Source organism: Neoarius graeffei, chromosome 25 (genome assembly GCF_027579695.1).
Source record: "Neoarius graeffei isolate fNeoGra1 chromosome 25, fNeoGra1.pri, whole genome shotgun sequence".
Taxonomy (NCBI): Eukaryota; Metazoa; Chordata; class Actinopteri; order Siluriformes; family Ariidae; genus Neoarius; species Neoarius graeffei.
In genome coordinates, this window is record NC_083593.1 from 43,465,918 (window position 1) to 43,491,421 (window position 25,504).

The 25,504-nt window shown below is 42.3% G+C and overlaps 1 protein-coding gene across 1 annotated transcript in view; it reads right to left on the reverse strand.

The window, feature by feature from the left end:
* The window catches only part of musk (muscle, skeletal, receptor tyrosine kinase), a 59,396-nt gene extending 38,407 nt beyond the window's left edge, over positions 1-20,989 (reverse strand). Inside the window, exons 1-6 of the mRNA XM_060908245.1 lie at positions 20,821-20,989; positions 14,377-14,503; positions 14,145-14,296; positions 4,758-4,885; positions 4,496-4,637; positions 2,979-3,103 (exon numbers count right to left, since the gene is read on the reverse strand). Coding sequence (XP_060764228.1) covers positions 2,979-3,103; positions 4,496-4,637; positions 4,758-4,885; positions 14,145-14,296; positions 14,377-14,503; positions 20,821-20,917 — 771 coding nt within the window. The 5' untranslated portion in view covers positions 20,918-20,989. The remainder of the gene's footprint in view (positions 1-2,978; positions 3,104-4,495; positions 4,638-4,757; positions 4,886-14,144; positions 14,297-14,376; positions 14,504-20,820) is intronic.
* Between the last annotated feature and the right edge of the window lie 4,515 nt (positions 20,990-25,504).

Here is a 25,504-nt window from a genome sequence, read left to right on the forward strand (position 1 = left end):
CCGAGGCCCAAGACCAAAAAGGGGGTGAGGCAGTTCCTGGGGCTGGCTGGCTACTATCGTAGGTTTATACCTAATTATTCGGACATCACCAGCCCGCTGACTGACCTCACTAAAAAGGGGGCGCCAGATCCGGTCCAGTGGACGGAGCAGTGCCAGCGGGCTTTCTCTGAGGTAAAGGCTGCACTGTGTGGGGGGCCACTTTTACACTCCCCTGACTTCTCTCTCCCTTTTGTGTTGCAGACCGATGCGTCGGACAGAGGGCTGGGGGCCGTTTTGTCCCAGCAGGTGGAGGGGGAGGACCGCCCGGTCCTGTATATCAGCCGGAAGCTGTCGGTGCGTGAGGGGCGCTACAGCACCATTGAAAAAGAGTGCCTGGCGATTAAGTGGGCGGTCCTCGCCCTCCGTTACTACCTGCTGGGGCGCTCTTTCACTCTCTGTTCGGACCACGCGCCCCTCCAGTGGCTCCACCGCATGAAGGATGCCAACGCGCGGATCACCCGTTGGTATCTGGCACTCCAACCCTTCAACTTCAAGGTGGTCCACAGGCCGGGGGCGCAGATGGTCGTGGCGGACTTCCTCTCCCGTCGGGGGGGGGGGAGTCGGCTGCCGGCCGGACGGGCGCCCGGCCTGAGTCGGGCGGTGGGGGTATGTGGCAGCGGGGGCGTGGTCAAGCGCCGGTCTGTGACAGGAGGGTGGAGCCGGGGAAGGTGAGTGGCAGAATCGCGACACCTGAGGATAATTAACCTGTGTTTGTGTGTGTGTTTTCCCAGTAACCGCTCCCTATTTAAGGAGGCAGAGAGAGAGGAGAGGGAGCGCAACCCGGGACCAGACGAGTGTGTGTGTGTGTGAATAAACAAACGAATAACTAAGATTTTTAGACTGAAAAGTTGTAAGAATAAATCACCTTGTCTGCCTCCAAACGCTGTCCTGCCGTCCTCTGTGCTCCACCCACACTCAATACGCGCTACAATGGCATATAGGACCACCCCCCCCCAAAAAAAAGAAAGTTACAAGAGTAGGCAGGTTGCTATGGTCATGAGCTTTGGGTAATGACCGAAAGAACAAGATCGCGGATACAAGTGGCCGAAATGAGTTTCCTTCGCAGGGTGGCTGGGCGCTCCCTTAGAGATAGGGTGAGAAGCACAGTCACTCGGGAGGAGCTCGGAGTAGAGCCGCTGCTCCTCCACATCGAGAGGAATCAGCTGAGGTGGCTCGGGCATCTTTTTCGGATGCCTCCTGGACGCCTCCCTGGGGGGGTGTTCCAGGCATGTCCCCCCGGGAGGAGGCCCCAGGGAAGACCCAGGACACGCTGGAGGGACTATGTCTCTCGGCTGGCCTGGGAACGCCTCGGTGTTCTTCCCGAGGAGCTGGCCGAGGTGTCTGGGGAAAGGGAAGTTTGGGCTTCCATGCTTAGACTGCTGCCTCCGCGACCCGGTCCCGGATAAGCGGAAGGAGACGAGACGAGACGAGACGAGACGAGTAGGCAGGTTTGCTTTCATGCAGGTGGGAGGGCGTGGTCAGATATGAAGCTTGTGGGACAAAGAACAGCCATGTTGATTACCCATGTTGATTGTAGTGTTTAGCACAGCTGGTGTAAATTAGAATTCATTCATTCATCCATTCATCCATTCATTCATTAGTAACTGCTTTATCCTAGTCAGCATCATTGAGGTTTAAATTACATAGTTGTGTATATTTTTGGACATACTGTAAGCATTATCATGGGGCAGCCATGGCCTTAGGTTGGACTGAAGTGCCCTTGAACAAGGCAGCTAACCCCCAACTGTTCTCCGGGTGCTGTACCATAGCTACCCACTGCTCTGTGTGTGTGTGTGTGTGTGTGTGTGTGTGTGTGTGTGTGTGTGTGTGTGTGTGTGTGTGTGTGTGTTCACTGCTTCAGATGGGTTAAATGCAGAGGTTAAATTTCATTGTCTGTGCTTGTGTGTACATGTGACAAATAAAGGCTTCTTGGCTTGGCTTCTTGGTATTATGGAAATAATGTGCATGCGTAAATGCAAAAATAATTGTGGGAGTGTGTGCAATTGGTCTTAATGCCTTCTGGAATGGAAGAAACAGCTTTGTGCACACCTCTATACAGTACTTAACCATAAAAGTGAAATGAAAGTGCTAGTTTGACACTACTGTACACTTGGCTTCATCTTGTTTGAAGTATTTCCAACTAACAAAGTACATTTAGCCTGTTTTCTTTACAGTATATTTCACTATTTTTCCACCACCCCAATTAGTCAACTAATATCCTGATTGCCTACATGGTTGAGCAGTTAGCGTCTCCATATTTGGAGAGTCTAAATTATGCTCCACTGTCTTACGTCACTTTTTCTTCTTCTGATCTGCTGCACTTTTTTCATCTTGTTCAATAGCAGTATGAGTTGATCTTAATACACCACGCATAAATTTCCCAAAAGCATCATCTGGTTCAAATCCAATTACGTTCCAGAAAGTGACTTCATTCTGAAAGTGCTACCTGCTCTACCATCTTTTGGCACTAATGAGAAACCATACAGCCATGATTGTGATCATGATCTGGTCTAATATGTTTTATTCTCCAAGGTCTCCCTAATGATCTTTGTTTTTATTGTGCTGTTTATATCTGCTCTTCTGTTTTTATCAGTGACTCACAATAGTGTCTTTAAGTCATATTAATATAGTGGAATGATGTTAATTCTCATAACAACTGGAGAATGCAAGACCCTCAAGCCCTTCTGTTGGCCTGAATGTGGACATTACAGTTGGGAAATAAAAGTCAGGCAGTCTGCTGGAGCTTGCTGTACTTTGTTCAAAGCCCTGGTCAAATGACTTCAATTAAATTGCAATTAGTTTGTTCTCCAGAGCTCGGGCAAAGATGATGAAGCCAAATGGGCTCAGAAGGGAAAAAATAATAATCATATGAAGGAGGAAAGAGAAGACTGTGGAAAAATTAGCCTAGAAAAAAATATACTGAGTGAAAACAAGCTTACTGTATTCCCATTTTCCAGCCAAGTGATAAAAGGAACAGGGTTTCCAGTGGCATTGCACTCCAAGGCCACTTCAGTTCCAATCTGCACTTTCCTCTCTTTGGGAATTTTAAGTATTTTAGCAGGAGCTGAGAAAATACACAGACATCATTAAAAAGGATTGGGAGATGGGGGGTAAGACACTGCTATTCTATGGCTAGATAATTTCATTTGTATTTCTAAGATATCCTGTGTTATGGGTTAGTTTAGAATTTGCAGCATTGGAAAACAAAAACGCAAAAGAGTCAGAAATAAATTAAAATGTAAACATTATAACCTATAATTTGGGTTAATTTACATTGTTTTCAAGCTGTCCATTATGTTTATGACTTTTATTAAGTCTGCATCACAATTTTAATTATCTCCATCAACAGTGTTGGAGGAGGTTATGTTTTTGCCTCAATTTGTTTGTTTGCTTGTTTGTTTGTTCCCAACATAACTCAAAAAGTAGTGAATGGATTTTGATGCAATTTTGAGGAAAGGTGAGCCAGGGGCCAAGGAACAATTGATGAGATTCCGATGCAAATCCAGATGTGTGTGTGGACCCAGGGTCCAGATATGTATGCGGATCCAAGATTTTTTTGTCTTTTCCCAATGTAACTCAAAAACTAGTGAATGGATTTTGATGAAATGTTGAAGAAAGGTGAACCATCGGCTAAGGAACAATTGATCAGATTTTGATGCAATTCCGAATATGTATGCAGATCCAGGACTTTTTTTTTTTTTTTTGGATATTCTAATATGGGCAGCACAGTGCTATAGCACATGGGTTAGCACCATCGCCTCACAGCAAGAAGGTTCTGAGTTTGAGCCCAGTGGCCGTTGGAGGTCTTTCTGTGTGGAGTTTGCATGTTCTCCCTGTGTCTGTGTGGGTTTCCTCTGGGTGCTCCGGTTTCCCCCACAGTCCAAAGACTTGCGGTTAGGTTAACATGGGCCAGCCATGGCCTGAGGTTGGGCTGAAGTGCCCTTGTTCAAGGTACCTAACCCACAACTGCTCCCCGGGCGCTGTAGTATAGCTGCCCACTGCTCTGGGTATGTGTGTGTGCTCATTGCTCACTTGTGTGTCCATGTGTGTGTTCACTGCTTCAGCTGGATTAAATACAGAGGAGGAATTTCACTGTGTGCTTAAGTCTGTGCTTGAGTGTACGTATGACAAATAAAGGCTTCTTGGCTTCTTCTTATGTGGCTTGGCGGAGGTATGAACTCTACCGAGTGCCCTTCTAGTTAACAAAATGTGTAATAATACTTAACTATTACCATTATGAATTGTTATTCATATAGTAAGGAGCTTTTAAAGTATAAGCTTTATTATTTCCTGATGTGCCAAAGATTAGTGCATTTATTAATTCATCATTAGGAAAGACTTAGGTATTTATTAATACATACCTATTTGTAAACCTTATAGTAAAGTGTTACTGAACTGGTGTCTAAATAGACACATACATTTACAGTATTTCAAGTGATTTTAAACATCATTTTACCTTGTACTTCAATGGTGACCGGTTTTGAATAGGCAATCCCAAAACTGTTCCTCGCCACACATCGGTATTGCCCTGCATCCTCTTTCCTGATATTGTGAATTTTTAAGGCACCGAATTCCAAAATTGATATTCGGCTATCAGCCTGAAAGTCAAACCAAAGAAACTAATATGTGAACAATTAATAAAAAATACATGGATCTTTTTCTTTAACGTAGTTGTTCTCTTCATCAATGGACATACTGTACCCGATACACACACATACCTTTATCAGATCATCACCTTTAAGCCAGGAAATTTCTGGCTTTGGATATCCTAATGTTACACACGGCAACACTGCCTTGGACTCCAATAGTAGTGTCACGTTTGTTGGATGTCTTTTAATCTGGGGCTCTGAAAAGTAACAGTTTATTTATTTATTTATTTATTTATTTATTTTTTAAATTATATATGCAAGTTATTTCAATTGGAAAGTGTTAGTTCAGGGATAAAGGTTCCATGCTAGTAACAGAAATGTTGTGAACCCAGCTCTATACTAGGATTGTATGCTATCTTACTTGTAAGTCACTTAAAATTAAAATGAATAAATGTAATGGTTCACAACTACTTTGGAAAGTTTGCTGATTTAGCAATCACTTAGTCCATGAATGTTAATTCTAACAAGAGTAAACTCCAACAGGATTCAAACAAGAAAACATCAGAAAACACTGCGCCAAGACGCCAAGAATCTGGATATTTATTTATTTATTTATTCATCATTCTTGCATGAATCTGTTAATAAATGCAAGGTTTAAAAGTTCTGTTAAACTTAGAATAATCGTATCATTTCAAAGACATAAATTTATTTGAGTTTATCTTTTCTTAAAAGCCAACTCAAGTAACAGTCAGTTGGAAAAAGAGGAAGACGTCAGTGTTTTCAGTATAATTGTAAGTTTTCATGACAAATTGTTTCTTTAATGTTCAGTATTAGTAGTAGTGAGCAGCTGAAGATCTTTTTTTAAAAAAACATTTTTAAAGGAGAACTGAAGGCAATTTTTTATCATCAAAATTCTATTTATCTCACTTTATTAAATATAGGAATGAATTTTTGATAGCTATTTTGTCACTGCTAGAGCAAGTTATGAGTGTTTGAAATATGCGATGTAATATAGAGTTTCTGTATCTGAAAGAGAAATACTTTTTATTAAGTTTTACAGTAAAATAAAGATTAAAGATTCCTTCAGAAGGACAAACTGAAAAACCTTCAAAGGAACCAGGCCAGGACTGCTTAACTGGTTGCTAGCTAAATAAAATAAAATAACATCAAAGTACAACCCCAATTCCAAAAAAGTTGGGACAAAGTACAAATTGTAAATAAAAACGGAATGCAATAATTAACAAATCTCAAAAACTGATATTGTATTCACAGTAGAACATAGACAACATATCAAATGTCGAAAGTGAGACATTTTGAAATTTCATGCCAAATATTGGCTCATTTGAAATTTCATGACAGCAACACATCTCAAAAAAGTTGGGACAGGGGCAATAAGAGGCTGGAAAAGTTAAAGGTACAAAAAAGGAACAGCTGGAGGACCAAATTGCAACTCATTAGGTCAATTGGCAATAGGTCATTAACATGACTGGGTATAAAAAGAGCATCTTGGAGTGGCAGTGGCTCTCAGAAGTAAAGATGGGAAGAGGATCACCAATCCCCCTAATTCTGCGCCGACAAATAGTGGAGCAATATCAGAAAGGAGTTCGACAGTGTAAAATTGCAAAGAGTTTGAACATATCATCATCTACAGTGCATAATATCATCAAAAGATTCAGAGAATCTGGAAGAATCTCTGTGCATAAGGGTCAAGGCCAGAAAACCATACTGGGGGCCCGTGATCTTCGGGCCCTTAGACAGCACTGCATCACATACAGGCATGCTTCTGTATTGGAAATCACAAAATGGGCTCAGGAATATTTCCAGAGAACATTATCTGTGAACACAATTCACCATGCCATCTGCTGTTGCCAGCTAAAACTCTATAGTTCAAAGAAGAAGCTGTATCTAAACATGATCCAGAAGCGCAGATGTCTTCTCTGGGCCAAGGCTCATTTAAAATGAACTGTGGCAAAGTGGAAAACTGTTCTGTGGTCAGACGAATCAAAATTTGAAGTTCTTTATGGAAATCAGGGACGCCGTATCATTCGGACTAAAGAGGAGAAGGACGACCCAAGTTGTTATCAGCACTCAGTTCAGAAGCCTGCATCTCTGATGGTATGGGGTTGCATTAGTGCGTGTAGCATGGGCAGCTTACACATCTGGAAAGACACCATCAATGCTGAAAGGTATATCCAGGTTCTAGAGCAACATATGTTCCCATCCAGATGACGTTTCTTTCAGGGAAGACCTTGCATTTTCCAACATGACAATGCCAAACCACATACTGCATCAATTACAGCATCATGGCTGCGTAGAAGAAGGGTCTGGGTACTGAACTGGCCAGCCTGCAGTCCAGATCTTTCGCCCACAGAAAACATTTGGCGCGTCATAAAACAGAAGATATGACAAAAAAGACCTAAGACAGTTGAGCAACTAGAATCCTACATTAGACAAGAATGGGTTAACATTCCTATCCCTAAACTTGAGCAACTTGTCTCCTCAGTCCCCAGACGTTTACAGACTGTTGTAAAGAGAAAAGGGGATGTCTCACAGTGGTAAACATGGCCTTGTCCCAACTTTTTTGAGATGTGTTGTTGTCATGAAATTTAAAATCACCTCATTTTTCTCTTTAAATGATACATTTTCTCAGTTTAAACATTTGATATGTCATCTATGTTCTATTCTGAATAAAATATGGAATTTTGAAACTTCCACATCATTGCATTCCGTTTTTATTTACAATTTGTACTTTGTCCCAACTTTTTTGGAATCGGGGTTGTAAATCAATCAATCAATCAATCAATCAATCAATCAATCAATCAATCAATCAATCAATCAATCAGTCAGTCAGCTGAATCATATATTTTCTTAGTTTGCATTAAAGGAGAACTGGAGGCAAATGTTTTATTATCAAAATTCTATTTATCTCATTTTATTAAATATAGGAATGCATTTTTGATCGCTGTTTTCTCACTGCTATAGCAAGTTATGAGTGTTTGAAATATGCTCTGTAATATATCAGTCCATATGTCAAAGCCATGGCCGTAAACGAGATTCACTGAGACCTGTGCGAGACATCATAGGACGGAAGTAAAACGTACAGTGGAAATCAAAGTGACCAACATCTGCCAACGCTGTCAAAATACACGCACGCCCTCTTTCGAATGCTGATGTAATCAAGCCGGAAGTTTTGGTTGTTTTGATGGCAATCAGGAAAGTTTGAAAAAAGTAGGCAGTAATCGTCATTTAAACTCGTTTTTGTGCAATATTTCATTTGGAAAACAGTTTTCAAAATGGCGGCGCTGACACTTCACGTTTCGAAGTTTCACACAAGTCTCGTGAAGATCACACTGATAAGCGACGCCTGCCGTGGACCAAACAAACTAAATTCAACATGGCTAAAAACCGAACAGGCTGATAAGTTTAATATTTAATTGCAATTAGTTGAGTTCTTTTGACCCCTCCTTGAACTGCCACCTTATTGTGGTGGAGGGGTTTGTGTGCTTGAATGATCCTAGGAGCTATGTTGTCGGGGGCATTATGCCCCTGTCAGGGTTTCCCAAGGCAGACAGGTCCTAGGTGACAGGCCAGACTAAGAGCAGTTCACCAAAACCCCTATGGAGAAAAATCCGAGGACCGTGACGTCGCCCGGGATGACGCAGCCGGGGCCCCACCCTGGAGCCAGGCCCGGGGTTGGGGCTCGTATGCGAGCGCTTGGTGGCCGGGCCTTTGCCCATGGGGCCCGGCCGGGCTCAGCCCGAAGAGGTGACGTGGGCCCGACCTCCTGTGGGTTCACCACCCACAGAGGTAGCAGTAGGGGACTGGTGCAATGTGGATTGGGTGGCAGTCGAAGGCAGGGGCCTCGACGACCTGATCCCCGGACACAGCGGCTGGCTGTTGGGACATGGAATGTCACTTCGCTGGGGGGGAAAGAGCCTGAGCTTGTGCGGGAGGTTGAGAGGTACCGGCTAGAGATAGTCGGGCTCACCTCCACGCACAGCTTGGGCTCTGGAACCCAGCTCCTCGAGAGGGGCTGGACTCTCCACTTCTCTGGAGTCGCCCGTGGTGAGCGGCGGCGGGCTGGTGTGGGCTTGCTTATAGCTCCCCAGCTCAGCCGCCATGTGTTGGAGTTTACCCCAGTGAACGAGAGGGTCGCCTCGCTGCGCCTTCGGATTGGGGAGAGGGCTCTTGCTGTTGTTTGTGCCTATGGCCCAAATAGCAGTATAGAGTATCCGGCCTTCTTGGAGTCCCTGGGAGAGGTACTGAGGAGTGCTCAGACTGGGGACTCCATTGTGTTACTGGGGGACTTCAATGCTCACGTGGGAGATGACAGTGACACCTGGAGGGGCGTGGTTGGGAGGAACGGCCTCCCCGATCTGAACCCGAGTGGTGTTTTGTTATTGGACTTCTGTGCTAGTCACGGTTTGTCCATAACGAACACCATGTTCGAGCATAGGGGTGTCCATAAGTGCACGTGGCACCAGGACACCTTAGGTCGGAGGTCAATGATAGACTTTGTAGTCGTTTCATCTGATCTCTGGCCCTATGTCTTGGACACTCGGGTGAAGAGAGGGGCTGAGCTGTCAACTGATCACCACCTGGTGGTGAGTTGGATCCGCTGGCGGAGGAGGAAGCTGGACAGACCTGGCAGGCCCAAACGTATGGTGAGGGTCTGCTGGGAACGTCTGGCCGAGCACTCTGTTGGGGAGGTCTTTAACTCCCACCTCTGGGAGAGCTGTTCCCAGCTTCCGAGGGAGGCGGGGGACATTGAGTCTGAGTGGACCATGTTCTCTACCTCCATTGTGGACGCAGCTGTTCGGAGCTGTGGCCGCAAGGTCTCCGGTGCCTGTCGTGGCGGCAATCCCCGAACCCGGTGGTGGACACCAGAAGTAAGGGATGCCGTCAAGCTGAAGAAGGAGTCCTATCGGGCCATGTTAACCTCCAGGACTCCCGAGGCAGCTGACGGGTATCGGCAGGCCAGGCGTGCTGCAGCTCGGGCAGTTGCGGAGGCAAAAACTCGGAACTGGGAGGAGTTCGGGGAGGCCATGGAGAAGGACTATCGGTCGGCCTCGAAGAAATTCTGGCAAACCGTCCGGCGCCTCAGGAGGGGGAAGCAGTACTCTGCCAACACTGTTTACAGTGCGGGTGGGGAGCTGTTGACCTCGACTGGGGACATTGTCGGGCGGTGGAAGGAATACTTTGAGGATCTCCTCAATCCCACCGTCATGTCTTCCACTGAGGAGACTGAGGCTGATGACTCAGAGGTGGACTCGTCCATTACCCAAGCCGAAGTCACTGAGGTGGTTTGCAAGCTCCTCGGTGGCAAGGCACCGGGGGTGGATGAGATCCGCCCTGAGTATCTCAAGTCTCTGGATGTTGTGGGGCTGTCTTGGTTGACACGCCTCTGCAACATTGCGTGGCGGTCAGGGACAGTGCCTCTGGAGTGGCAGACTGGGGTGGTGGTCCCTCTTTTTAAGAAAGGGGACCGGAGAGTGTGCCCCAATTATAGGGGAATCACACTTCTCAGCCTCCCAGGGAAGGTTTACTCCAGGGTACTGGAGAGGAGAATTCGACCAATAGTCGAACCTCGGATCCAGGAGGAACAATGCGGTTTTCGTCCTGGTCGCGGAACACTGGACCAGCTCTATACCCTTCATAGGGTGCTCGAGGGTTCATGGGAGTTTGCCCAACCAGTCCACATGTGCTTTGTGGATCTGGAGAAGGCATTCGACCGTGTCCCCCGTAGTATTCTGTGGGGGGTGCTTCGGGAGTATGGGGTTCGGGGCTCTTTGCTAAGGGCTGTCCGGTCCCTGTACGAACGGAGCAGGAGTCTGGTTCGCATTGCCGGCAGTAAGTCAGACCTGTTCCCAGTGCATGTTGGACTCCGGCAGGGCTGCCCTTTGTCACCGGTTCTGTTCATAATTTTTATGGACAGAATTTCTAGGCGCAGCCAGGGGCCAGAAGGAATCCTGTTTGGGAACCACAGGATTTCATCTCTGCTTTTTGCGGATGATGTTGTCCTGTTGGCTTCTTCAAACCAGGACCTTCAGCATGCACTGGGGCGGTTTGCAGTCGAGTGTGAAGCGGCTGGGATGAGAATCAGCACCTCCAAGTCCGAGGCCATGGTTCTCGACCGGAAAAGGGTGGCTTGCCCTCTCCAGGTTGGTGGAGAAGTTCTGCCTCAAGTGGAGGAGTTTAAGTATCTCGGGATCTTGTTCACGAGTGAGGGAAGGATGGAGCGTGAGATCGACAGGCGGATCGGTGCAGCCTCCGCAGTGATGCTGTCGCTTTACCGGTCCGTTGTGGTGAAGAAGGAGCTGAGCCAAAAGGCGAAGCTCTCAATTTACCGGTCGATCTACGTTCCGACTCTCACCTATGGTCATGAGCTTTGGGTAATGACCGAAAGGACAAGATCGCGGATACAAGCGGCCGAAATGAGTTTCCTTCGCAGGGTGGCTGGGCGCTCCCTTAGAGATAGGGTGAGAAGCACAGTCACTCGGGAGGAGCTCGGAGTAGAGCCGCTGCTGCTCCACATCGAGAGGAATCAGCTGAGGTGGCTCGGGCATCTTTTTCGGATGCCTCCTGGACGCCTCCCTGGGGAGGTGTTCCAGGCATGTCCCCCCGGGAGGAGGCCCCGGGGAAGACCCAGGACACGCTGGAGGGACTATGTCTCTCGGCTGGCCTGGGAACGCCTCGGTGTTCTTCCCGAGGAGCTGGCCGAGGTGTCTGGGGAAAGGGAAGTTTGGGCTTCCCTGCTTAGACTGCTGCCTCCGCGACCCGGTCCCGGATAAAGCGGAAGAAGACGAGACGAGACGAGGCAATTAGTTGACAATATGAGTCACAATATAAGGTTGCTAAAACCAAAAACATAATTGAATAACACGTTAATTAATAAATAAAGCAAGTTTAAAAATAACTTCAGTTCTCCTTTAATGCAGAAGCCCAAATGCAATTCTGACTTAGCATGGCTTTGCAAACTGATTTAAAGATTTGATAATATCTTCTGATTAATATTTAATTAAAGAACTAGAGCCATTTCCACTGTGTATCAACGGTAGGGATGTACGTGCATACGAATATGAATTATTATTCTATCCACATTCACTGGATATGAGCAATTGCACGCTGTGATTGGCTACTCTACTACTAGGCTGTCAGCTCATATACTGTGAGTAGAGAAAAACAAAATGGCGGACTTTTTAGTTATTGAATTTGCAAAAAAAATAATAAAAATGCTCTGTTTCTTAAAATCCAGTGAATGTGAATAGAATAAAACAATTATTCCATGAAATCTCATCGTACATCGCTTATAGCCAGTTTGGTGCGATGCACCTCCTCAGCTATCATGTATGACTTGATTTCGTGGAATAACTGTGAAATATTATTGGGCAAATAATGTGCTCTAAACTGATACAAATACAAATAGGAGACACACAAATTTTCTTACTTTTTTAATTAATATTGCTATCCAGAAAGGTTCACAGGACACCTGGTTGAGACTGGATCCCATCAAGATGGGGTTTATGGCAAAAAAGTTGCATGCACAGGAGATTTTTCATGCAGGCATGATTGAGCAATTAGATATGAAGCTTGTTGGACAAACAAATACCCTATTTATGAATATGACAATGCTACTCTATGTATTTACTTCATTCTTAGTACTTTGCCTTGTCAATTAAATTAGGCTATTAGATTGTTTGTTTATGTTTTGGAAAATAGAACTAACTAGATTTGTCAGGAAATATCATACACAGATACAAACAAAAACAATAACTGTACAACCAGGATTTAAAAAAAAATAGTGCCACAACCATCCCAATTTGAGACCAGTTATTTACTCGAGTGATGTAGCTGAGGTTGAGGAACTATCATAGCCAGAATTCACACATCATGTCGATAGTGCTGGTCCCAACTGAAACATCTTCATTTGCCCTAAATAAGTAGCAAATAAATCGCCAAACAGAGGGACTCGAAACATGATGTAAAGACTAGCATTCTCCTGAGAAGGTCATGAACTTCTTTTGAGGTCATTATAACAACAGAGCATCAGGTTTCTGGTTATGTAAGAGACTGTAGCTCATATTTGGAGTCATGGAATGATCTCTTCACATTTAAACTATCATTTATAACCAGGGCTTTGAACCGGTTCAAGGAATGAAAACGAAAACCGGGAACTTTTTCTATTTTACATGGAACAGAAACGAAACCAGAAACTTTATTATTTTTTATGTTCCAGAACAGAAACGCTTATTAAAAATAATGGTAACCGGTTAATACCGGTTTTTATTTCGTTCCTCAAAGTTTCTGTAGCCTACAAATAAAAAAGTCATTCTTCTCCTGCGCAAGTTTCTATGACCCGCTGGGGTTCACTTCCTGTGTGACGTTCGCTGATTGAATGGAGAGAGCGGGAAGGTGGACTACTAGTGAGTAAGTGCATTACTGAGTGTCTGAGCAAAGAAGAGCCTGAACGATGCAACCTCCCTATTGGCTGTTTATTGGTTGTTTGTAAAAATGTATCAGTTGTTGCACTTCCCACGGGAATCATCGCGGGCTCGAGAGACGAGACCTGACGAGTTAGTTTGTTGGTAGCAGAACAAAATGCCTGGACACAACTCGGGTTTTCAGAAAAGGAAAGAAAATAAACGGAGGGTCGAAAATACAAAAAAGGAGGCAGAAAATGCAAAACGAGTTTTAAGGTAGGACAAATGGTTACTTTTCTGAGGCAGCCTGCCGTGGCTGCAGGCTTTCAGTTGTGTCATTGAATGGTTACTTTTCTGAGGCAGCCCGCCGTGGCTGCCTGCAGGCTTATTTATTATAGCCCATTTAGTTAAAATAGTTGATATAAAATGTTTATAGTTATAGTTATGTGATGGTTGTCCTGATTTAGACTGATGTTTTTTTTGGGGGGGGTTGCGCGATGTTGCACCCGGGTCCAGATTAGGGCAGAACCGGCCCTGGCTACATTTCAGCTGTAGTTTGTTATGAATGTATGTACTTGCATAGATGTGTACTTCCAATATGGCGCCTAACAAAATCTCGCGGTGCGGTGATGTCATGCGGTAGCCCTCTATAGGGCCTGACTAGCCTTTGGTAACACACTAAACGAATTATCTTTCATTTTTGGCACTTTTTCTGTTTGTGTAGATGGGAAGACATACTGAGAATCCAAATCGCCAACATTTGAAATAATAATTGTTTTGAATTATTTCTTGTCTTATTTAATGAAGGTTGTAATAGAATTAGCCTACATTTGGCTTAAGCTGGATGAGACAGAGACATAATTTTATAGCCATTTGTTAAACAGCTGACAGGGAACGTAATTAACCGTTCCGGGAACGAAATTTTTTTTGTTCTAACCGGTTCGGGAACGTCTATTTAATGGTGGAACCCAAAACCGGAAACGTTAAAATTCCGTTTCTGTTCGGAACGAACCAATAGGAAAAAAATTCTGGTTCAAAGCCCTGTTTATAACATAGAAAACATAGAATAGAAACAGATACAATATAGAAAACGTACTCATCTTGAGCTGCAAAGCCCCACAGCTTTTGGCTGGTTCTCCAATCCCATTATCGGCGGTGCAACAATATTCTCCACTGTCTATGTCCTTCACATTGGGAATGATCAACATTTGGCCATTTTCTCTAATAATGTATCGAGAGTCATAGTGCCTGTAATAAACAGAAGATTATTATGATTAAATCTTATAAGAAGTGTTAATTAATGGCAAATTTATGACATGCTTACTAACCGTATAGGGTAATTATTACGCATCCATGTTATATCTGCTAGAGGGTGTGAATCAACCTCACATATAAAAGTAGCATTATGATCCAGTAAAGCATCAACTGTCTCAAGTAAGGTGGTGATTTTAGGAGCTGAGAGAGAGACAGAAAAAGAGACGGAAAGAGATTAATTAGCATCATAAACTGCTGAAATAGCATTCTTGATCTACTGAGCCTTCTAGACCTCTAGACCTGGGCCATGAAAGGCAATAGATCTCAAATGAGTCACACAGTGGAGAAACCTAAGCAGTCAGTGAATCAAAGCTAGCTCTGTTCCTCATTAATCAAGCTCTGAAGGGTGGACAAATTTACAAGAAATATGACCTTAAATAGGAACAGCACATATGGTGGCTGTTGTGAAATGAATATTTCAAAACAACAGTTTAAATTAAAACTGCTGAACATTGCAAAATTTAAGACTAATAACCTCAAAAGGGGGTCTCAAGGGGAAAAAAAATCTTGATAATTTCAGTGACAAGGTGGATATAGCACTGTTAGTTTCACTTTGACTTTATCTGTAAGCCTGCATAAATAAAGTTAAACACAAACCATATTGTTTCTGGGAACAGGCAGCTTCACTGTTATGACTCATCTGTCTGTCTTACTCTCTTAAAAAAAAGAGGCCGGGGATGGCTTCTAGCTTTGTCAAAGTGGTTCTACTTTGGAAAGTTTGCTGATTTAGCAATCACTTAGTCCATGGATGTTAATTCTAACAAGAGTAAACTCCAACAGGAATCAAACAAGAAAACATCAGAAAACACTGCGCCAAGACGCCAAGAATCTGGATATTTATTTATTTATTTATTTATTTATTTATTTCATTCTTGCATGAATCTGGAGCATATTTGGAGATTTTTTTTTGACAATATCATAATCAGAGAGTACCCAACATGGATTTCATCATATATGGGTCATAGTTTGAAATATCCAAGCAAAACCATGTCCAGATTCTGGGGTATTTTTGTGCAGTGAAAGTTTCCCTCAGAAGCACAAAACAAAGAACCCAACAGGGTGCTACCGGTACATGGTATCTCATTTTGTGTGCATGATTTTGAAAACCCTTTGAAATGGATTGCAGGGTATTGTCAAAGTGTACAGCAAACTTGTAGGTACAACCTTGAATGACTTAACCTATCTGTACCAGGTCAGAACTTTGAAGGTCAGGACCAGCCCTAGCCACCCATTGTTCAAGGAGTTGCCATTGCCTTTTAAATAACCCAATGAGATTTTCATGTTGTATTTATTGTCTATTTATTATTTGTCTGATGTTTGTGTGGCTACTGCTGGAAGGCATGGTAGTGCAGTTGTTAGCACTGTCGCCTTACAGGAACAAGCTTCTGGGTTCGAGCCCAGTGGCCGACAGGGGCCTTTCTGTGTGGAGTTTGTATGTTCTCCCTGTGTCTATGTGGGTTTCCGCCAGGTGCTCTGGTTTCCCCCACAGTCCAAAGACATGCGGTTAGGTTAACTGGCTACTCTAAGTTGTCCATGTGTGTGAAATGGTTGAGAGGAGAAAACCTCTATAATAATCCAGTAGAAGGCAATGGGAAACCACTACTGTAATTCTTCCCGAGAAACTTTGATGGCTGGAGCTGTCAGAGCGGCCATATCACTGCAGTGATATGCCAAATAAAGAGAGAATTGGATTTTTATGTTGTATTTAATGTCTCTTTATTATTTGTCTGATGTTTGTGTGGCTACTGCCAGGCAGCATGGTGGTGCAGTGGTTTGCACTGTCGCCTTACAGGAAGAAGCTTCTGGGTTCGAGCCCAGTGGCTGATGGGCCTTTCTGTGTAGAGTTTGTATGTTCTCCCTGTGTCTATGTGGGTTTCCACCGAGCACTCCGGTTTCCCCCACAGTCCAAAGACATGCGGTTAGGTTAACTGGCTACTCTAAATTGTCCATAGGCATGAATGTGTGTGAATGGTTATTTCCCAAACCTGGGCAAAGGAGGGTTGCGGTAGCAGGGGTATCCGGTGTAAAATCGAGCTGGCGTGTGGATCAATAGAGTCCACATGGCAGTGACCCCACATACACAAGTGGGACAAGCTGGAAGAAGTGAGTGAGTTTGTATGGATACTGCTGACCTGTGGAACAAATTTCCCCTCAGGGATTATAAATATATCCTTGATCATCGATCCTCCTTTAACATCTAGCTTATATACTAATTTGTCGATATGAAGGTCACAAATGATTCTGTTGGCTGAAAGCGGTGCTCATTAATTGGTACAGATCCTGCACTATTAGGAATGCTAATACAAAGTTTTATGATGAATTTGCTAATCTCCCTCTTTTGACTGTTGTTATACTAGGATAGTATGGTAATATATCTAGCTTTGTTTAGATATTCATATACAGGAGGAAGCTTCTCAGACAATAGGTCATCCTGTCTGTCGTGCAGCTTTTTTTCAAACGTTACCATTGGTGCTCACGTACACTATACGGTAGTGTTGTGGTACACAAGACCAAAATCTTGGTCTTGTCATAAACTCAGGTAAAGTTTTGTCTCAATCTTTGCCTACAAAGATTACATTTTGGCACCACCCTAGGCTAGTGACTATGTTTCAAAATACTTCATCCTCTTTAGTTAAAAATAATATCGCACAAATACTGTACTTGTAATTCACAGCTGTATTTGGTCTCAGACTGTTGTACAGTATGGGCCAAAACAAACTCTAGTTTTAAATGCATTGTTTTTACTTGCTGTATGCTTAAATAAAAGGAAATGTGCTTTAATTTGCAGAACCTAATTTGTGCTGCACTGCTTCCTGTTGCATTTCTTTAAAACAAACACAAAAAACCTAGCAAACTCGTTTCATTTACCTCATACATGCTCCCTGAACAAACACCCCCCACCCATGTGTGCTTTATGTAGCAATGATATAAAATAAGATTACACTGCAACACTTGCAAGAAGAATGGGCTATGCCAAAAATGTCCTATGTGTGTCCTAGATACTGTAGATACCACAACCAGGAAATGAACACATTTGAGCATCTGAACTTGACTTGGATCAGCAAATTAACACATCTGAGCATCTGGACTTGACCTAGACCAGCAAATTAACACATCTGAATATCAGTCTTGACTTGGACTTGGGCATGTGTGGTGTTGGTCTCGTCTTGGTCTCACCCCTCTGTCATACTCTGTCTTGATTCTGACTCCACTGGTTATGGTTATAGTCTTGGTTTTAATTCTGTCTTGTCTAAAATGGTGTTTTAACCAAAGATTACTAAAAATATGGCCAAAAGTATGTGGACACCTCACCATCATGCCTATATGTCCTTGTTGAATATCAGATTCCAAAGTCATTTGCCCTTTTGCTGCTGTAACAGCCTCCAGTCTTTTGGGAGGGCTTTCCAAGATATATCGGAAGGTGGCTGTGGAAATTTCTACCCATTCAGACACCAGAACATTAATGAGGTCAGGTACTGATGTCAGGCCGAGAAGACCTGGCATTCCAATTCATCCCATTGGTGTTTAGTGGGACTGAGGACTGGGCTGTCTCCAGGCCATTTGAATTGTTCAACATGAACAACCTATGTATTTATGGAGCTCACTTTGTGCACAGGGACATTGTCATGCTGTAACGTGTTTGGGTTTCTTGGGTTCCAGTGAAGGGAAACTGTAATTCTACAGCATATGAAGACATTCTATACAGTGGTGTGCTTCCAACTTTGTGTCAACAGTTTGGGGAAGACCCTCATATGGGTGGGATTGCCAGGTGTTCACAAGCATTTGGCCATATACAGTAGTGTAATAAACATATTTGCAGACCCACTTATAATTTTTCACTTTATATGTCCTCTCCAGTCACAAACAGGGATTAGGAATAAGCTAAAAGAGTATTCTATAATGAAATTAATGTAGGATACCAAGAATGTGCTGTCCAAGCTATTTCCATAGTCAGCCTATGTTTTTCTAGATTGAAAATAGAGACAACAGGAGGAGAATCATTATATAACACAATGGAACAGGCTAGTTGTTTCTTGGTAGAACCTGTCATGTCCTATCCATGTCTCTTTGAGCAACTTCAGTCACTGAATGTCTATTGGAGCAAGGTAAACTCCAACAGGAATTAATTTAACCCAATCAGGTATCAGTTTGAATTAAGGTGAGAAATAGATCCACCAGGAATCTATTAAAATCAGTATGACTTGATAAGGAGTAAATAGCTCCTCAGAGATGAACAGGTAGGTTGGAAGCAATGTTGAATCAATACGACTCCCAAGTCGACTCCAAATCAAAGGTGATCAAAGATAATCAATATGACTCCATCAGGAATCAAAATGACTCCATCAGGAATCAAAATGACTTCTTCAAGATCAATATAACTCCATATGGATTCAAGATGAGTCAATCAGGAATCAACAAGTATCAATATGACTCTATTTGGAATCAGAGGTAATGAATATGATTCCATAAGGAATTAATAAGAATCAACAGAAATCAAAGAATTGTATCAGGAATCAGTTGGAACCAATATGACTCTAAAAGGAATCAATAAAATTCTCATCTTTATTTAGTGAAACAAGCAAGTGGCTAATGCTTACCTAACACTACAAGGAAAGTTCTGATGTAGCTAACACGGCCCACCCACCACTGTTGATTTGTTAACCAACATAACTCACTCTCCAAAATTACTTTCCTTATGGTCAATTTATTTCATCCAGTTCTACTCCCAGCACAGCATGTAAGGCAATCCTCTGAAAGGTTCAGCCAGCGACTCAGTAATTTACACCATGACTCTGCAAAGTTTGCTCATTCCCCACTCAGTTTTCTCACGTGGAAATATTAGCACTGGCTAACTGCTCCGTCCCGGTCCTCTGGAAAGCATCAGCGGATATGTCACCTCTTCCTAGCACTGTTCCTGAGCTTTAGAAGAACATAAGCCAAAAACTTACTTTGCTCAGGCCAATCCTGTCTATGCATGAGTCCTAAACGACTCTCACAATTTTAAGGCATCTGTAACTTATTTAAAACTGAACCAACTAAACTACAAAACAAAGTACACCCCAGAAACTAACACTGATCTCAGAGGATGTGCTCTCCAACATTCACATCATCATTCTTGTTTTGTTCTGTAATGCCTCAGTTGTTCTTTTACTGTGGCCAAGATCGATGTCCTTTGTTATAAAGGCGATGAGAGATCATTCGTTCATTTATTTTCCACTGATGCGGTGGTTTTATTGCAGGTATTTTGCCTGTAATATATCAGTGTCAACTTTATGGCTTGTCTATCTAAGCACCCTTCAGAGCAGTTTGCCAAATTCAAACAAAATGTTTGCTCAGTATTCATAAGATAATTTGTCATTCATCTGTAAAGCAGCTTTCCAATGATGATATGCAATGCATAATAATTTTGACCTTATCAGATGTTTATTAATAGCCTACTGAGTACATAATAGTCAACTGTTTATAGGAGATACCTTAGAGCAAGGGTTCTTAAATGTTTTTTTCCCCCCATCAGGGACCCATTTTAACTGTATTTAAAAAAATTACACCCGCCCAGGGCTGAATTATTTAATAAAGTATTTTTTTTAATCATGCACATTATTATAAACGTGTACAATGATGCTGGTTGTTTATTGGGACCAGAAAGTTTTTCCCACCACTCTAACAAAACTTGAAAATCACGGACCCTTTGGTAATGCTTCAACCCCACTTTGGGAACCACAGCCTTAAAGGTTGCAAAATCCATATTCTTCATATAATCCTTAATTTTCTGGGGACTCTTTAAAAACTCTTCCTGATGTTCTTGTAGACTGTTTTTGGTGAAACCATGCATGATCCTGTCACATTTAATGTCCTCATTTTGATTTCCTCATGAGACATTTGCAAGTCCCAAAATGATCAAATACATCTTCATCCGATACCATAAACAGAAATGTATGATTTCAGGTTTTTCCAGGATCACATCACTTGGCTATACATTTCAGCACATGGAATATGAAAATCAGAAATGAATTAATTTAAATCCTGTCATGACTTTAAGATATGCAGCTATTTTATGCAACAATCTAATAAGCATTGTGATGAATATGTCAGTTATGTAAATACTTTATAGTAAACTTGTGAAAGGGATCAAATATAAGCTCACAAATGTTATAACTGCCTGTAGCTATTATGTTCCAGTAGATGTTATTCATAGTCATGAAACTATTATGTCCATAGTAGCAGAAATATGTAAAGGTGCAAATGCTGTGACAATGTCATGACTTCGACACCCGGTGCTGGATCCTTTTCATGTCATGGGATAATCACTGTACAGTTATTTAATAGTGTCAAAGTTGTATTGAAATAAATCTGGCATATATTGAGACACTGAACGATAACTGTGAAAACAATTCATTCAAGCTAAGTTCCAGTCACTGAGGATTTCAGCTGTAAAGAAAGAAAGCACATTGACCCACCTCTCTGTACGCCACTAATCAGGCTGAGATGCAACAGCAGGAAGATCTGCAGCACTGGAATGTTTTCGAGAAGCTTCATATTTAAAGAAAGCTGCATTTCAAACTGGCTTCAAAAGCTCATCCATCAGCTTCGTGTTAAAATCCCTGAAGTTTGTCTTTCACGGGACAGTTTTCCACAGTGTGTGTGTGTGTGTGTGTGTGTGTGTGTGTGTGTGTGTGTGTGTGTGTGTGTGTGTGTGAGGCCCGGCCTCACTGTCTGTCAGTGCTGTGCATGTATGGTTTACTGAAGCAGATGGACAGCAGCAGCTGCTTGATATCCATGCAGAGATATGAGCAGCTCAGTGTTCAGAGAACCTCACAGAACCGGTGGAGACCGAGAAAGCTGCCTCGGGAAAAGCTAGAAAACTGTGCTTGGTTACTTAACACAACCTGAACTCCTAACATACATATAGCGTATCTGTGCCTTCTAGGGTGGCATTAAATCTCGTCAGTTTTAACGTACAAAGTTAGTAGGTAATTAATATTATGAGGAAAACAGTCAGATAAGTTCATGATTGATCATAAAAGACTGGTCTACAATGAGTGTACAGTATAATAATAATAATAATAATAATAATAATACAACCCCGATTCCAAAAAAGTTGGGACAAAGTACAAATTGTAAATAAAAACGGAATGCAATAATTTACAAATCTCAAAAACTGATATTGTATTCACAATAGAATAGAGACAATATATCAAATGTCGAAAGTGAGACATTTTGAAATTTCATGCCAAATATTGGCTCATTTGAAATTTCATGACAGCAACACATCTCAAAAAAGTTGGGACAGGGGCAATAAGAGGCTGGAAAAGTTAAAGGTACAAAAAAGGAATAGCTGGAGGACCAAATTGCAACTCATTAGGTCAATTGGCAATAGGTCATTAACATGACTGGGTATAAAAAGAGCATCTTGGAGTGGCAGCGGCTCTCAGAAGTAAAGATAGGAAAAGGATCACCAATCCCCCTAATTCTGTGCCGACAAATAGTCGAGCAATATCAGAAAGGAGTTCGACAGTGTAAAATTGCAAAGAGTTTGAACATATCATCATCTACAGTGCATAATATCATCAAAAGATTCAGAGAATCTGGAAGAATCTCTGTGCGTAAGGGTCAAGGCCAGAAAACCATACTGGGTGCCCATGATCTTCGGGCCCTTAGACGGCACTGCATCACATACAGGCATGCTTCTGTATTGGAAATCACAAAATGGGCTCAGGAATATTTCCAGAGAACATTATCTGCAAAAACAATTCACCGTGCCATCCGCCGTTGCCAGCTAAAACTCTATAGTTCAAAGAAGAAGCCGTATCTAAACATGATCCAGAAGCGCAGACGTCTTCTCTGGGCCAAGGCTCATTTAAAATGGACTGTGGCAAAGTGGAAAACTGTTCTGTGGTCAGACGAATCAAAATGTGAAGTTCTTTATGGAAATCAGGGACACCGTGTCATTCGGACTAAAGAGGAAAAGGACGACCCAAGTTGTTATCAGCGCTCAGTTCAGAAGCCTGCATCTCTGATGGTATGGGGTTGCATTAGTGCGTGTGGCATGGGCAGCTTACACATCTGGAAAGACACCATCAATGCTGAAAGGTATATCCAGGTTCTAGAGCAACATATGCTCCCATCCAGACGACGTCTCTTTCAGGGAAGACCTTGCATTTTCCAACATGACAATGCCAAACCACATACTGCATCAATTACAGCATCATGGCTGCGTAGAAGAAGGGTCCGGGTACTTAACTGGCCAGCCTGCAGTCCAGATCTTTCAGCCATAGAAAACATTTGGCGCATCATAAAATGGAAGATATGACAAAAAAGACCTAAGACAGTTGAGCAACTAGAATCCTACATTAGACAAGAATGGGTTAACATTCCTATCCCTAAACTTGAGCAACTTGTCTCCTCAGTCCCCAGACATTTACAGACTGCTGTAAAGAGAAAAGGGGATGTCTCACAGTGGTAAACATGGCCTTGTCCCAACTTTTTTGAGATGTGTTGTTGTCATGAAATTTAAAATCACCTCATTTTTCTCTTTAAATGATACATTTTCTCAGTTTAAACATTTGATATGTCATCTATGTTCTATTCTGAATAAAATATGGAATTTTGAAACTTCCACATCATTGCATTCCGTTTTCATTTACAATTTGTACTTTGTCCCAACTTTTTTGGAATTGGGGTTGTAATAATAATGGGCGGCATGGTGGTGTAGTGGTTAGCGCTGTTGCCTCACAGCAAGAAGGTCCGGGTTCGAGCCCCATGGCCGGCGAGGGCCTTTCTGTGCGGAGTTTGCATGTTCTCCCCGTGTCCACGTGGGTTTCCTCCAGGTGCTCCGGTTTCCCCCACAGTCCAAAGACATGCAGGTTAGGTTAACTGGTGACTCTAAATTGACCGTAGGTGTGAATGTGAGTGTGAATGGTTGTCTGTGTCTATGTGTCAGCCCTGTGATGACCTGGCGACTTGTCCAGGGTGTACCCCGCCTTTCGCCCGTAGTCAGCTGGGATAGGCTCCAGCTTGCCTGCGACTCTGTAGAACAGGATAAAGCGGCTAGAGATAATGAGATGAGATGAGATATATCAGTCCATATGTCAAAGCAGTGGCTGTAAAAACGAGATTTGTTGAGACCTGTGCGAGACATCGTAGGACGGAAATAAAACGTACAACGGAAATCAAAGTGACCAACATCTGCCAATGTTGTCAAAGGATGCGTGTGCCCTCTTTCGAATTTAATATTTAATTGCAATTATTTGCCAATACGAGTCACGATATAAGGTTACTAAAACCGAAAACGTAATTGAATAACACGTTAATGAAGAAATAAAGCAAGTTTAAAAATGACTTCAGTTCTCCTTTAACGCCATACATTTTACAATAAATAAGTGATAACAGAAAGTACAAAAATGAAAATGTTATAGAGAAAGCATGCAGGATATGAGCTTGTGCTTTGTCTTAAGGTGATGATATACGGGGCAACCAGCAACCCAGTGAGACACAGGGCAACTAATTAGGGCAATAGACAATTGGCAAAAACCAATAAGATAAGAGCAAATCTATTGCCAGGGAGACAGATGCCGCAAAGATGGGCACTGAAACATTTGCAGCTGTCGCTTTTGTCTTGGCTTCAGCCTTTATTTCACTCAAGTAAGTATCAGTTCTGGAACAAAACTGAACAGATACTCTGATCAAAAGATAATTTGCCATTATTTTAACATTTATAAGTTAAAATAACCACATTATTCTGTTAATAACAAACATTTTTTAAATCTCTTTAAAAATGCTCCGAGCCTCAATCACATATGCTAAAACTGATAACTGACAGATACATCACAACAACATAATTGTTTAATTCTCATCTCAGCAAAAAAAGACAAAAGGATATGGATCAGGAGATGGCTGCTGAGGAGGAAAAGGGGGTGACAGAGCTCCGGAAAGGCTTTCTTTCATTTTTAGATCCTAAAGTTTGTACTGTTTCACCTTCGGGTTCCACAAGTCGTCGTGCTCTGGATGTAAATTAGATCAGACGATAAGTTAGACAGACAATCTCTATTACAACTCACAAAAATATAATAATCATAAGCTGCCCATCACTTTTAACTTGACACAAGAGAGCTAACATTATCCCTACATAGCTAGTGATAACTTTCAGCAAACTATGTTCGCAAAAACCACCGCTATTTAACTAAATCCCATTCCATCTCTATGGAGTGGTGGTTAGCTAACAGCAGTTTACACTTTGCAGAAAAAAAATCGATGTCTTAATTACAACCTGAGCACATAAAAACAGATGTCTGTTGGTTTGAGCATTTGATAAGGTAAATTCACCACTCTGGGTTTATACATAACAACTTATCGGCATAAAAATATACAAGTTGTCTCTCTTTTTCTTCGCTCCACTGCTGTTGAGACGGCGCCATCTTTGTTGAAAATTTCAGAAGCTATCAGGTGGTCATGTGATTCACTGCTATTGGATGATCTTAAAAAGTTGCCCAAAATGATCCAAATCGTTCAGATAGAAATTATGTTGCCCAATCTTAATGGGAAAGTGTCAAAGCACAATTGCCCAAAAAGTTGCCTCATGTATCATCACCTTTAGAAGTAAAACACACACTTGCGAATGTGATATCCCTTACAAAAATTAACCATGGTTTTACTATGAAAACTAACCATGGTTTTACCATGGTTTATAGTTATTCATGGATTTCATGTTTTTTTGGGGTAACCATGAAAACCATGGTGCATTTTACCTCAATGTTCACTTAAATTTTTAGGTTCTAAGTAAATGTTAATGTATCTGGGCTGTTGATCGAAATCCTTCTCTACAGCATTGACTGTTGGACGAAAGCATGGTAATACTACAGTTAGTGCATCTTTTTAAAAACCATACTATCCCTTTTTAAACTAATTTCGTAGTTACTATGACCTATTACACATACAACTATGATGCTACCACAGCTACTGCAGTACTATGGATAAACCACAGTAATGCTATGGTTGGTTCATAGTACTTAGAATCACCATGAAATACCATAGTAGAACCATGATTACTACCATGGATGAACCATAGTAATACTATGGTTGGTTCATAGTACTTAGAATAATCATGAGATACCATGGTAGAATCATGGTTACTACATAAAAACC